Here is a 15,947-nt window from a genome sequence, read left to right on the forward strand (position 1 = left end):
GAACATAACATAGAAAAAGGTCTGAGAATTTATATTTAACAAATACAAATCATTAAAACTGATACAAAGAGTGGTATTGAAGGAATGAAGTAGAAGAAGATATAAAAATGGAGTCTTTGACAGTGAAAGAAGAGGAGATTTAGTGGGTATAGTGGATTTTAGGGCATCTAAATTCGAAATTATTTTATTATTAGTTTATTTACTTTTTTTAATTGTAAATGCCACATTAGGTTTTTTAATTTTAATATATGATAAATAAATAAAGAGGTTAGTAATTCAAATTTAATTTTATGATTTCTAAAACTAAAAGAAATGATAAAACTCACATAAATACTTAATTGGTTGCTTATTTTCAAATTCTCAATCTAAATACTGATTCTAACTTTAAGCGACAAAATAAAAAAATACTAATTTCACATTTTCTCCAAATCCAAATTATTATCTCATAAAACCCTACAAATCTATCACTTTTTTATATTTTATGATTCCCTACCAATAACATATTCAGTTTTTCAAAATTCAAAATCAGTTTACCAATTCCAAACCAATCACAATTTCAAAAACATATTTTAAGACTATAAATCTAGATTTTCATTTTAGAAACACATTTTTTAAAAATGCAGTTTTTCAATCACAAACCAATCCAACCCAGCTTTTGCAATTTTGCTCTGATGCTTTGAACTTGATTTCACCTGAAGAAAGGGCTCAACAGTATATAGTCAGTCCTATCATATCATCACAATATTACTACAAAACTTAATTAATAGACCTTTAACTTGGTAAGAAAAAGAAGCTAGCCATAAATAATACCAAGTTGAGATAATTAATTTGAAATGAACTAAGAAACATAACCTCATCCAGCAATGAAAACGCAAAAGCACATGAATTGCATGCAGCAAATTAAACCAAGGCAAACATTACCATAAATTATACTTGTTTCAAGCATAAACAGAATACAGAACTGGACGCCCATTGAAGGATCACAGCGAAAAAGAATATATCGATCGCACAAGCACAGCACAACACGAACACGAATGACTAGGACGATTAGCAAATCATTAACCATATATTATGCCTATGCATGCATGCATGTGTTGTGTGCGCGAGTGACTCGCTTAAATGAATGATCGTGGTCTCGAACTTGGATGAGGATTTTCTTAGCCTCAGACCACTATGCTGGTGAAATACTATCAACAACATTCTCGTTAACATGCAAAATACAATCTGATGATCCCTCACCAAACACTACTATCGACTTAGGCAATCCTTCCATAATCTTTTCTTCCACGGGATGCTGGTGGGATGCTCGAGACGGGATGATTGACCCTACGCCCTGGCGTTACAGTGGAAACTTTTAAGTTAAAATGCTAACAGAAAATAGATGAAAAACCAGGTACGAAGAATAGAATCAGGAAATACCCCACGACACGCCAACGCCATTGCTGAATGTGCTATGTGATCCCCCTGCTGCTCCGGGATTATAGCTTGAAGAAGGCGGTGGGACCTTCACGTGATTCCAGTCGCTACCTCTACCTGTATTGATCGGTCTCCCATGATTGAACCGCTGATGTTGCTGATGTTGCTGGCCCAAGCGGCTTGGTGAAGTTTGTGAATTATTATGAGGCATCAAATGAGAAGGTTTCGACGAAGCACTACCCACCTCCAGACGAGGAAATGATTGAACATGTCCGTTTTGTCTGAAACAAATCACGTTATAAACCAAAATCATGTCAAAAATATTATAAACGGAAATCCAATAGAGTGAATAACTAACAAATTCCATACATCACGTCTAGACAACACACGACCCACCTCTGGAAAGGCACACTCGAACTAGTACTTGACAGATGGTTAAATCTTCCATGTCCAACCAACGGTTCGACAGAACCAAGATCCATACCATTGCTGAAGTCACTAGTCATGCCGACCAAATCTGACCCATCCTCTTGGAGAAGAAGTTCTTCACTGGAGGGCAAGTTAAATCAATAAGGCACCAACCACGAGCTATTATAACTAACATGCCAACTGTCTACATACCATTGGACCTATAAATATATGTATTATGTATGACCAATGATTGGCTAATGATGCAAATAATGTCTCCTCTTACACCCAAGATCATATTAATAAGCTGAAGAAATGGCAATTTTTAAGTTAAAATTTAAAGATTTTAACTGGTCGTAAGACTAGTCAGTAACTGACGCCGACATCACAAGAATTATCATACTCACTAGCAGTCAACTCTATGGGACTAGCATATCTCTACGCTGCTTTAGACTCTCTTGGCTAACATTTCTATAAAATAAGAAAAAGGAACTAGAACTAAATACATACTATGCAAATCAACCATTTGACTTCTTTCTTTTTATGGACAAGTTTTGACTCTTTTTACATCTAATATAGGTTTTCAATTATTAAACTGAGTTTTAGTTCCTCCTAATGCCACAACATTTACTTTACTTGCATGCCCAAAAATTCAAATTAAACTACATGCATGTATTATTTGCATCTAAAGCATGTGCCAGCTTATTTGTAGTATCATAACAATTATATACAGCTAACTAACCTGTAATTGGGATCCCAGTCCCCTGGATCAGGCAATGTCAGGCTATTATCATGCTTATCATGACTAACTCCTGCTGTTTGTGAATATTGCAAATTGGAACCGAGGGCAATGAAGCCTGGCATGCTCTGAGCAGAGTAACCAGTAGAGATACCACTGCTTCCTCCATGTTGCTTCCACCTTACAGCATTAGAATTTGAATGCATATGTGATGGTGAACTACCAGGTAGTTGAGAGTTACCCTCAGATTGGCTATAGTTGGTGCCATCATTAGATTGCCCTTGCCAATTTGAAGATGAACTCTCCTGAGAGCCTCCGGGATATCCCCAACTTTTTCTTCTGTTAAACTGGTTGACAGCAGACATCTTTCCTAAAGGTGATCCATGACAACTGCCCCTTGCTGGAGAAGTTGGTCCATAATGTCCAGGAGAGCCAGCTGACACTTGAGCATACGAGGTAGGTGGAGTAAATTGTGATGGACTGGTGCCAAGCGGCAGTGGAGCAAAGTTCCCAGCCGACGGACTTACACCAAGTGCATTTCCATGTGAATATTGAACAATCCTCCGTCTTGCATCGGGACTGCTTCCAAGTACTGACACATTTCCTGGTACATGCATGTTCATGCCAGATGGACCAACAGGTGAACAATATGCAAACATACTACTTGTATCTCCATAACTCCCATAGCTGCTTCCTAACCCAGTACTATCATTGTAGCTACCATAGCTTCCCATACTGCCATAACTATTAGCTGTGTACGGTGGTAACATTTGGAAATGTGGGCTACCATGCACAGGAACTCTGTTCCCAGTTGTAATCTGAAAAGATGCAACAGTAACTCAATGGAGGAAAATCAAATATATTACAGTGACAATGATAAGCGAGAGGGTGGGAAGCCAACCTAATAGAAAAAGTGGATTATATTAAAACATGGAACATTTCAAGAAGGAAATTTGCTCACATTGGGAGAGAGACCTGCAGCAAACCAATGCCCTCCACCAGGATGATGGTCCACCCGCATATTTTGAGAAACGGGCTGAAAGAGAGATGATAAAAGTAAAGCACATCAAGAACAACGAAAATGTCAGTATTTTTCCAGCCAAGTCCTGCTTTACTTCTATGCAAGTTGAAACAGCGCATGGATGAATGAAGTATATTACAATTTACTAATAATGTATGGATGAATACTGAATGGCTATCTTAATTACACAGATAACAGAAAAAGAAAAAGAAAATGTCCACAAGTTTTGTATGTTTTTTTTAGGAGATACTGTCCTCCAGCTGAACTCTACACCACCTTTGGAAGGTAGAAGAAACTAACGTATTGGTAGGTAGGTCCCCAAGAGGCCTGACCACTCAACCTAATCATGGGTGGAACCGTGGGAAATATAATTTTACAGAAGAAAAGTGCTCCAACAGAAAAATTCAAGAGTTAAACAACCTAAACATATTTTACCAACTTTCAACTAACAGAAAAGCATGGGTCAAATAAATTCAAGCATTGCAAAATTAGAAATCTGAGGACATTTTATAATGAAACATTCAACAAAAACATTAGGACGGATTAATCATGCCATACAATTAACCAAGAACAGATTCTATTATCTAATTTAGAATGTCTGTGTGCGGAACCACTTACCACTCGTGGGGTCTCTAGTGGAGGTTCGAATGGGGATGTGAAAGGTTCTCCTGTTACAAAAGGGTGTTTTGAAGCCTGCAGGCACATGAGTTCACCTCTAACAACTCATAGCAATGAACTTATTTCGTATTTTATCAAATATAAAGTGGCATAAATGATTAAAGACTAAAGAAAAACACGAGATGATAATAGGAAAACCTGAAATGGTGACCACCGGTTTGCAGGATCAAACTCCAGAAGTCCCCTCAACAAATCAATCAAGGCCAAACGCATTTGATTTTCTGCAACACATAACAAGGAACTCATCGTGGACTTCTTTAGAAAAAAGCAACCAAATAATAAGCAGACTAAAAGCAGTCTATTCTGCTTTGAAAACTGATAACTATTTTAAAGAAAAATCATACCTTTAATGATTTCCTCCTTATTCAAGTTCTTTCTATACGGGTAGTTGGTAATAATTTCTTCAAAGTTCTTAAAATTGAAATATTCTTTCCCGATGGCTGGCTTTTTTGATTCTCTCTGAAGAAAACCATCAACAGAAGAGTTAAAACAATAATGTTACAATCCCGTCCTCCCATCAACACTTGGGAGGGACAAAACAAAACAAGAAACACAGCAAAACCATACAAATCAAAGAAACAACATCAATTATTATAACATAGTCCTAACACTTTTGAAAAAAAGCATCTTACATATAGATAACAAAGAAACTTCAAATTGAATTATTTCACTTCTTTCTTAATCAATCTGCAATAATACTTAGCACTTACAGCTTCATATTCTTCTTCTGTTAATGCTTGATATACACTCCCATTCTCTGAACTGTGGATGCTCCCAACACACTTAAAAAACTTGCTTGTGTTTTTTGCCTCTTTAAGTATATAATCAGGGGGTTGTCCTCTGGAAAGCAAAAAGAGTTAGAAGCATGGAAAAGAAAAATTGAAGAGTATTTTTTGGGATTATTATTCAAGAAAGTAAATAAAAGGGGATAAGATATTTAAACCAAAAAAAAAAGCAGAATAACATAATCTGAAGAAGAAGTAAGGGAAAAAAAAAAGAATAAAAAAATTATATCAGATGACCGGGAATGCCACTAGAAAAGTTAACAGCTACGCAAGTGGTATACCATCTTCTGATCATTACAGCAGAAGAAATATATCACCGTACTGAAATACTTTTATCAACATCAGACAATTGTCAAAATTGTTCACTTAAATGAGAGACAAAAAGGTGTGTGAATTTGAATTCTCCAACTCCATTTTACAAACACAGAACACCACGACATACTCAAGGACCATTGGGCTAAGTAACCAACTTCTAAGTTCTAGCCAAGTTCAGCAACAAAACTCCTGAAAGGTTATCATATCCACTTTGCATAACCACTAATGGTCCTGTAGTTACCTATCAGAAATAAAATACTTCCTAATTGTGAAGTCAAGAACCATCAATATGTCTGTAGTTTCAACTATAAATTCTAGAAATTGATGCAAAGGGAGAGAAAAAAATCTATCAAATGTCCCAACATTTTGGATTTATGACTTTCCAACTAATTAGATATTTACTTGAATATGTGTTGCTTCTTGTTTATTTACTTAACATGTCCTTGTCTGAGTACATATATGCATATTAGTATATTTATATGTAGACTATAGTGTACTTTATACATACTTATCTATTTCTTACAATTGTATGTATGGCATACCCAAAAGCAGAATGAATTAATCTAAAAGAAATAATCAGTACCATACTCAATGAACTGATAATCACAAGATGAAGCATACCCGAGTATCTTAACCATTCTTCGTAAAAGATCAAACTCTGACGCCCCTGGGAATAACGGCAAACCTAAAAACAATTCAGCAAGTATACATCCAAAGGACCACATATCAATGGAAGTGGAATATCTAGAGAACTGTTAAGGACCAAATCAAGAAGACGTGAAAACAGGTCAAAACAAAAGACATAAACTCATCCTACTTAGATAATTGTCTACTCTACCAAGAAACTCTTCATCACCATATTACTTATGTATTTTCTTTTTTTTTATAGGATACATTTGCAAGGATTTGAACCCAGACCACTCAACACACTAACCCAGGAAACCACATGAGATAGCCTCAAGTGGCTATTGCCATCGTTCTACTTGATCATCACATTAAAGACAAAGTTCCATTTGCATCTTGGTAATGTTACAGCATGCCAAATGAATTCCACAATCTGGAGGGAGTATACTGCGACTCAGAGTTTCTTTAGGCTAGAGGGTTGTGAAGCCCAACTCACAAAGACCAGAAACAACTCGAGAACCTTGCAAGTTTGGCTACCTAGCACAACAGCTCCTCTAGCTTTTGAGGGTCAACCCATAGATCTGCCAAAGTAAAGCGAGGAGTTGTTACTTACAACATCACTAAACATTAAAGATAAGACCTTTAATCATCTATCTACAAACACATAACAAACAATCTCCTAAATGATCAACTCTTTGGTACTCATCCATGACGATCATAGTCCTTTCAATTAATTCCAATTTATAAATTAGAATTTTTGAGTTTCTAGTTCATTAACCTAGTCTAAACCTCAACCTCCCAATATTCCCAATAAACCTATATCCCCCAGAAAATTTTTATGTGTTCATCGCCTCTCTAACTTCTTAAGTTAGAGAAAGAGTTGAGCATTAGAACGCAAGGTGGATTTTCATTCTCCTAATTTTTCAATTAGAGAAGGACTTGAGCATTAGAACGCAAGGTAGATTTTCAATAATATTTTGAAAAACGACATGAGAGCGGCAGAGTTATTTTTTTCTTTCTTTTTTTTTTTTTTTTGTGGGGGGGGGTAGGCAGAGTTAATTGTTATGCTTTCGACTTCTTCAGGATGATTGTTTTAACAGCGTACAATGACAACCAATACAGTTAAATTTGTGCGCATAACAAAGAACAAAATGTAAATATTCAAAAGGATACTGATACCCAAGAACAACTTCAGGAGATCTGTAGTAGCGACTCTGCATGAAAAAAGAACAAATACCTGTAAGACTCTACTCTGCAAAATATAAATGTACAGAAACCTAAGCTGTAACCACAAACCTGAATGTAGGAGTAAACAGTGCGATTCTCCATGCATGCTGATCCAAAGTCTATAATTTTAATTTCTGCTGGCTTAACATTGCTGTTTTAAAAAGACAGCAATCAAGTTAATAAGAATATATTCTAAAAACAATGGTCCATGATGCATCATCGCAAGTACAAACCTTGGACACAAGAGTATATTTTCAGGCTTCAGATCACAATGAATTATTCCAGCATCTTTTAACAGAGCCAATCCACATAGAATCTACTTAAAGCAGATTAAAAAAAAGTTATTACAAAATGTAAGATTCAATATCACTGGAAGACAGAGACAATCAATGTAGCAATAAGAAAAAAATGCAGCGTAGGATAAAATTCTATCTGTAGCAAAAACTATCAAACCTGTTTTCCAAACAGCTGAACAATGCTCAGTGACAACCCCCTAAAATGATTCATCTTGATAAGCTCGTACCTGAATAGCTACAGATTGTCAAAATACATTGCACCAGAAAATATATATTGATATATTGACTCAAATAAAAAATATTGGTATTCTAATCATCAAGGGATTTAATGACTTACAGGTTTGTGTCAAGAAGTTCAAAGCAAATGCATAAATGACGTTGAAAAACAAAGTAATCATAAATACGAACAATGTGATGCTTATCCTCGGGATCATAATTCTTATTTAGCTGCAAACAGAAAACATGTAGAGCAAACAGTTATAAATACTGTTTTTAATACTCTAACACAATGTTATACATGCGGCAAAGTGATAACATCATTACCGTTCTCAAAAGAGATACTTCTACCAATGCCTGTTGATAGTATGCGGGTTGATTCTTAATGATCTTCACAGCCACAAAAGTTCCTTTGTCAGAATTCCAGCATTTCGCCACCTGCCCGAATGTGCCATGGCCAAGGACATCTTTAACAACATACCTGTGAAATATTTAAGGCGAGTATAAACACAATCATAAAAGAACCAAACCCAGAGGCAAATGAATGCTAACATGAATTGAATAAATTAATATTTGCAACAAAATATGAATAATATGGCTTCCAGCCTCCTCTTCCTCTTTCAGGGAAAAGAAGGGGGGATGGGGGGCAAATAAAGGCAATAACAAACCTTTGTTGCGTATCCGAATTAATTAAGGCATAGTTCACTGTGAGAATCAGATCTGAGTTCGAATTATCATGTCCATCATTGGAAACTCCAATGGATGGGGTGGTCAAATATCTCTTTGGATTCAATTCTTCTGAATACTTAAATTGTGGATTGCATATTTGGTATGTTTCTATTATGTCCTTGGTTAGTCTTGACACCAACTGCAGAATTGAAAGCTGTATGTCAGCAAAACATTCAGGCTCAACAAATTTCAAAACAATACACATGATAAGTACAAAGATCAAAATTTTGCAATATAACAAAGTCAAACAACACAATATCACACAAAGGTCAGTTTAAAATATATTTGCACATCAACACATAGAAGAACATGTTATAAGGCAATAAGAACTAAAGCCCCCACTCAATCAGCTAAGCATGACACCAGAGAGTGAAAAGTTTTAAGAACATATTAATCATATATATATACCTAACCGTACAATCTTAAAAGAACAAAAAAAAAACATAACAATTGCAATATAAGTAACCACGAAGGACTCGAACCTCAGACCTTCGAGCAAACCCCATGATCGTTTGGTATGCATACATAGTACATTTACAAGAAAGAGAATGATAAGGTATCTTCAAGAGAGAAGCCAACATAAAGAACAAATATGAAACTAAGCACTGCTGACTGAACAAAGTCTTTTTCTTTTCTTCTTTTCTTAACTGTAAACCATGTTATCCGTTTGATAACACATTTTCACATTTAAAGCCCAGTGAGGCAAAGGGCAACACAACACAACAGAAAACAAAGGAAGGGAAGGTGATCCTTTTAATTGATTTCTCATAAGTACTGCTACTGCTAGTATAAAATTAAGCAACTTTATATAAAACAGAAAGTATAATTATAAAGATTGAATAAGAAAAAGAAGACTAACAGGTCTTCTGACGAGAACTCGGAGAGCTTGTGATGTGGGTTTGGGAGCTTCATAGGCAGTAAAGAGCGAGTGATTAGGGCGCCAATAAGACCCCGATGAGTGGTGGTCAGAGTGAGGGGGTTCACTGGTATCAGTTTGAGTAGTACTAGGGCTAAGTTCATCCATGACCATGAAGCAGGGAAAAGCTACGACTTGAGCAGTGGAGCTGGAGACGGAGACGGAGACGGAGGCGGAAGCGTCCGGTGCAGCAATTGAAATTGGGATTCAGTGAGCGCACCGACTGACTCTAATCCCATCATTCAGAGGAGCAATCCTTTGTTTTTTTCTGTCACAAGATTACAAGCCCACCGCAACCCCCAAGATCCACCATCATTAAGAATCCAAATTGTTCAATTTCTTCACATGCACCCACTTGATTGATTGAATAATTGATTAGGATGATGATAAGTCTGAGCTTTAATCAATTCGAACAAAGATTCTGAAATTAAACACATCAACCACCTTCTTCTTCTTCTTCTTCCTTATATTGATTGATTCTTCCGATCAAGAAAATCAAGCGAATAAATGAGAATTGGTGGCGATCAACTTACAAGAGAAATATAAAACAAAAATGGTTTGAATTGGCGTTGCTGGTGCTGATGATTCTGACTCGGATTTCAGAGAGAGAGTATGATTGGGTTTGGTTTGTTTTCTTTCTCTGAATTCGGATTTTGGTCGTGTGTTCTCTCGTTCCACCGTCTTTCTTTTATTCTCTTCTACACACCAAAACCAAATTGGGGAGTAATACTATTATGTGCCTTCATTTAGAAAGAAGACACTTGTAACTGGGCCTTGACCTATTGGGCTGGGCCTGGCCATGTTTCTTCTTGAGTAAACTAGACTATTATTTTCATTTTTGTAAAATTTATAATTATAATAAAGGGAATTTCCTTATCTTTTTGGAAAGTATTATTTTGGTACCATCTGTTTTCAATAATACTTATATGGTATCCTGTATTTTAAAATTATACATATTTAATACTCTAGACTCAGATTTGATAGATAAAATTTTGTCAATATGATCAAACTGTCATCAGTTATATGTAATTAAGTAATTAAATTTAAATTTAGAAATTATATAATTGACAGCAGTTTGATTAAATTGGTAAAAATTTATTAATTAAATTTGAGTTTAGGGTACCAAATATGTACTATTTTAAAATACAGGGTATCATATGAGCATTATTGAAAACAAAGGGTACCAAAATGATACTTTACAAAAATACAGGGTACTAAATGGTTACCAACCCTATAATAAAACTAAAGTAATTCACATATGAATCTCATACGAGTGTGTTCTTTTGCTAATTTATTGGACTGCACCACATATACTGTTTAAATAATTTTCTAAACCGCAACCCACACTGTATAGACTTTAAACTGCATCATGGATTCACTGCTAGCCACCATGGATGTCGTATAAAACTTGTAGCATTGCCACTTTCAAGCTTTATTTTTTGCTAACCCTAACGTCGGAACTAGGAGATTTATACAAAGTTGAACTCAGCTCAATGAGGAGAACAAAGCAACAAGCCACCTAAAGTCTCTGTCTTCTTCATTTACACCATTAGCTATGTAAATGTTCTTTTTTATTTTTTGTTAATAGGATCAATTTAATGATATAGCCAAATTACTTATAAAGTAAATTTAAATAACCAACGTAGGCTTATTACACTATTTATAATGTTCTTCATTCAAAAATTATCAACTTCAACACTACTTGTAACGTTCTAAATTTGTTAATAAGGCTTAGGGCATTGATTAGCGTACTGGAAATGCAATAATTGATTTAATTATGCTTATATGTGAATTTGATGATTATGTTATTAGAAATACATGTGTTAGGTGAATTAAATATGCATGTGGGCCCCATTTGTCTTAAGGGGCATATTTGTAATTTTGGCTCATTGAGAGCATAAATGTAATATTTGTATATATTGTGATTGATACCACGAGTGAGTGGTGATATATTTGTGATGCACGATCCGAGACGGTCCTAGGGAACAGTTTAGTTAAATGATCACAACGGAATTGAATACCTGGCTCGAGAGGAGCCTAGGGGTATTTTGGGAACGTAATACGTGTTCAGGATTTATCGAGTAATGAGTAGTAATTTAACAATTATATAGACATGTCGAAGTTGAACGGGGATTTATAGGAATACTTGAGGACTTAACGGGATGTGACCATTGACGAAATTGCCCTTGGTGGCACTTGAGGATTTGGATAGACTTAAGGGGCATTTTAGACTTTTGGCAAGGGATAGACTTATACTCATTTGCCTGCAGAGACTCTAAAGAGGTTTGGAAGGAAACATAAGAGGAAAAAACACCAAAATATCTTAGCTCTTGCTCTCTTTCTCGACTCATTCTCCTTCTCTTGGGGACTTGGCTAATCTTTGAAATTTTGGAGGTGAAACTCATAAACTAAAGCTGGGAATTTGATAAAGATAAGCTAAGGGTGTTGAAAAGCTAGTCTAAGCTCGAAATCTTCATTGAGGTAAGGTTACTTACATGTTTTGATGATCAATTCTATTGAGAATGAAACTTAGTTAAGTTATAGACTTAAGATTGAATTTGGTCTAAATTGGGGTGGGTTAGTTAACCTTCTGGAGTACTAGCATCGCTTAAGGTGTAGTAGAATGATTGTGGGGCTCAACCCTGACCTTGGGGTATGTTTAGATTGAATTTCAGGGAGGTTAGCTCGTAAGAATGCATGGGAATTCTGGGTTTAGAGGCTCAAGCTACGGCCCTGTTCTTCAGGCGCCGCGACCCGCTTGAACGAAGAGGCCTAGGGGCCTCAAAATTTTGCCCAAGCACATGGTCTGGAGTGTCGCGGCCCTTAAAGGGCTGGGTCGCGACTCAAATGCGAAGTGTTGGCCATTTGAGGGTTTTAAGTTTGGGAACCCAAATGTTAGGGCTCGGGAAGGGTTCTACCACCCGATTTGGTAGGATCCAAGGTCCCTAAGGCTAGATTAATATTCCAAAGTTATTTATTGGGTTAGAACTTGATGGTTGGTTATTTTGAATGCGTTGTGACTAGGTTTTCAACGAGGCTCGGGTTAGAGGACTGTGCTCGGGATCGCAGTACTCTGATAGCTCAGGACACAGGTAAGGAAATTGTTGTACCTGTAGAGCAGGGTGTGGCCCTATTGTTTGTATTGCAGGGCGTGTGTAACGTCCCTAAGGTAGGGTACGTCTGCCACATACTCGTAATTCTAGGGTTTACGAGTATGTAAGGCACTTGACCAAAAGAATTAAATAAAATGATACGAAGAAATACAGAAAAATTTAAAACTTTTATATAAACTTATTAGAAGAAATTATTACACATATGAATACTTTAAATTTAAGGCAGCCATATGAAAACTCTAAACCATTATTGCATTGCTACTGAGTCCGTGCTCCACAAGTTGCTCAACAGCTAAAGCCACACCTGGAAAAATGTTGGAAAATAACATAATGAGCTAACGCTCAGTAAGCAAATCTCATGCATACACATACACATGAATGTCATGAGTTTGTAGTGCACATATACTAATATGCTGACTTATATACTTATGCATTTCATTTATTGCTCATGCACTTTCAAACTTTACTTTTATGCTCTTTCTTTTAGTTTCACATTTTTATGGGCCCAATATCACTTGTGCACACTATTTGATTCGGCAAATGCCTGCAGGGCTTATAACAGATATCATATAGAATCCCATGGGTTCTCCTCCGGCTAGCCATCATCTCAGCTAGGCTCATCATAACACTCATTTCATCGTTGCCATAGCTGCCATACTTATTACACATATGGAGGAGAAAGACGGGAACATGGCAAACATATCTGAATGGTCAACTCTGACCTAGCCCACACTAGTGGACGGCCACTATAAGCCGTAATAGACCTCCGTCTTCTTTACTGAACTTACTTGATTGCTTCATCGAAACAGTGGCACCCTTTTTAACATCTTATTATCACTTTGCTTAAGCCTTGTGTCATTAAAATGTTTAACTTTACATAAAACTTTTCAAGACATTTCATAACTTTTCTCATATTCATATGCATGGTCTTATATCACATAATAATGTATCACATAACTGTACATGCCATGCATACATGCTGATGCTGAAATGCCAATGTTCATGTTCATGTTCATGATTCATGTTGATGGTATTCAATCAAGGCATTGTATCACATCTCATATAACTCAAAACATCTTTAGTCATAATACATGAAGCTTTGGGTTGGTGGCGTTGTTATACCTTAACGTAGAGCTATGGCTCAGGTCTAAGGTTTCCAGCCTAAAAACTTAAACGCTTCATATATCATAACATATAACAAATCATGAACATAGAGTAATCCACATATCCATCAACATAAGAACACATACTTGCACATAATTCATATCATTTTTAACCAAGTAAGACATCTTTCACATATCACAGAATTCATCAATTACATATCACACAACACCCTTATGGTGTTCATATAACCATTCTTCACATACTTATCATATGCATCATCATCATACCATACTTAACTCATCAGATGTACACAATCAATGTAGTCATGCATCTTACACTTAAGCACAAAAGGTGAGATTTACTTACCTTAGGTCCTTAGCTTATTTTAAAATTCCTCACCAAGAGTCAATCAATCAAATCCATACAAATCCTATTCAAGGCACATCATTTATTAAATTCTATCAAAATCATAAATATACACTATTGATAGTGTATATTAATAATACCAGAAACTATATAAATGATAATAATAAATTATTATCAACGTAATGCAAATAACACTTAATATAAAACCATGCTTTAAACCTTGCTCATAAGATAATGTACTCTTATGATAATAATAATAATAATAATAATAATAATAATAATAATAATCCCAACAATAATAATAATTATCGTCTATAAATAAACTTATTTCAATATTCATAACAAAATACTTCAATAACAATACGTATATGAATGTATATATTCCAATAGTCATTTTATAAAAGAAATCATATTTTTAACATAAAATTATAATAATCAGTATAATGATAATAATATAAATATAAATATTTATATTATTATTAATTAGTCATAATATCAATTCCAGTGATATAATAAATATACTTTATCCAAAATTCACTGGTCTTACAAATATCAATAACTGTAAGAAACTAATATTGATATTATTTTAATATTCAAATATTAACAAAATATTAATATATAAGAATAATTGTTAAATAACATGTTTACTATAAATCACACTTTTTATATATATATATATATGTATGAAACTATATTTTTGATTTACTTAACAAAACAATAACAATAATAATTAAAATTACTTAATCATAATAATTTCCATATTAATATAAAATCAATTAAATATGTATTTTTATACTTTATTTAATATCTAATATTTTCTAGAAAATTGGACAGCACAACGGCTATAAAGTGGACAATTCCAAAAAATCAAAACCTGTATCAAAATATATATAATTCCAGACAGCCAGTATAATTACAGAAAAATATTCCATATATCAATAATATATAATTATATACTATAAATACACATAATAACAATCACTCTAATCAATCACAATTAAATCACAATATATAGGTTAAAGAAATTATACCAAAATGATCGGGTTCCACAACAAGTCAAACGATGATTTTCTGAGACTCAAAACGTACTTCGGAACCTCGAACACTAAGTTTCGACCGTCGATCTACGGTGGATCGCGGTGGCTCGTGGTGGGCCCACCACCCAACTATGGTAGATGTAGGAACAAGTTATTGGGTTTTGAAGCCCACAACACGAGGAGCACGATGGTGGTGACGGATCGGCAAATGGATGCCCGAGGTGGCCGAATCGCAACTTTGAAGTCGCGGGGTGGCCGAACTTAAATCGAGTGGTTGAGGCGTTTAATCGGCGAGTGAGCTCTAGATTCCCGCGTAGATCGATAGTTCGGAGGCCTCTGAATCCAACGGTCCGGCGCGTGGCTAAAAATGGTGGCCGGAAAGTACTCCTGCGTCGTCGGCAACAGTAATACGCAGAGGAGAGAGAGAGAGAGAGAGAGAGAGAGAGAGAGAGAGAGAGAGAGATTTTCTGAGGAGAGAGAGAGAGACTCGGGTAAAAAAAAGAAAGGTTGAAGCCTTTTCTTTTCTTTTCTTTTTTTTTTTTAAATTATTTTTAAAATTATACTTGGACCCAAAATATTAAAATTCTTTTCAAATAAGCCATTTAGCAAAACTTTCTTAATTTTATAAAAATCCCCAATTAAAATTATATGACATTTGGGTCCAATACTTGACTACTCAAGTTTCTCTCTCTTTAATCTCATTAAAAACATAAAATCATATTTTAAATACTATTTTTCCATTACTATTTCTTAAATTTGTAAACTTGTACATTTTATGTATTAAAACTCTGATTTATAATAAAAATGTTGGATATTACAGCGTGACCCTATTGTTTGAATTGCAAGGCATAGCCCTAACGTTTATGTTTAGTATGTGTTTAAATATATGTGTGTTTACCCAAAAATGGCTGACGTAGCAAGAATTTATTACACGCGGTTGGCACGTGGCAGTGTCAA

At 35.2% G+C, this 15,947-nt stretch overlaps 1 protein-coding gene and 1 long non-coding RNA gene across 2 annotated transcripts; both read right to left on the bottom strand.

Moving 5' to 3' along the window:
- Positions 1–900: 900 nt before the first annotated feature.
- LOC133834193 (dual specificity protein kinase YAK1 homolog) lies at positions 901–10,078 on the bottom strand. The gene is made up of 18 exons (XM_062263707.1): positions 9,314–10,078; positions 8,394–8,593; positions 8,053–8,206; positions 7,847–7,956; positions 7,667–7,736; positions 7,447–7,529; positions 7,283–7,364; positions 7,160–7,200; positions 5,984–6,106; positions 4,973–5,102; positions 4,607–4,721; positions 4,401–4,483; positions 4,203–4,277; positions 3,525–3,599; positions 2,567–3,381; positions 1,813–1,965; positions 1,420–1,697; positions 901–1,333 (listed from the first exon to the last, which is right to left on the bottom strand). Exons 1-18 carry the CDS (start codon positions 9,482–9,484, stop codon positions 1,257–1,259), a joined length of 2,835 nt encoding a protein of 944 aa, XP_062119691.1. The 5' UTR covers positions 9,485–10,078; the 3' UTR covers positions 901–1,256.
- Positions 10,079–12,693: 2,615 nt separating this feature from the next.
- On the bottom strand, positions 12,694–15,481 carry LOC133780206 (uncharacterized). Its single transcript, XR_009869166.1, has 3 exons — positions 14,985–15,481; positions 13,954–14,017; positions 12,694–12,787 (listed from the first exon to the last, which is right to left on the bottom strand). It is a non-coding gene; the product is annotated as an uncharacterized LOC133780206 (long non-coding RNA).
- Positions 15,482–15,947: the final 466 nt, after the last annotated feature.

Source organism: Humulus lupulus, chromosome 5 (genome assembly GCF_963169125.1).
Source record: "Humulus lupulus chromosome 5, drHumLupu1.1, whole genome shotgun sequence".
Taxonomy (NCBI): domain Eukaryota; kingdom Viridiplantae; phylum Streptophyta; class Magnoliopsida; order Rosales; family Cannabaceae; genus Humulus; species Humulus lupulus.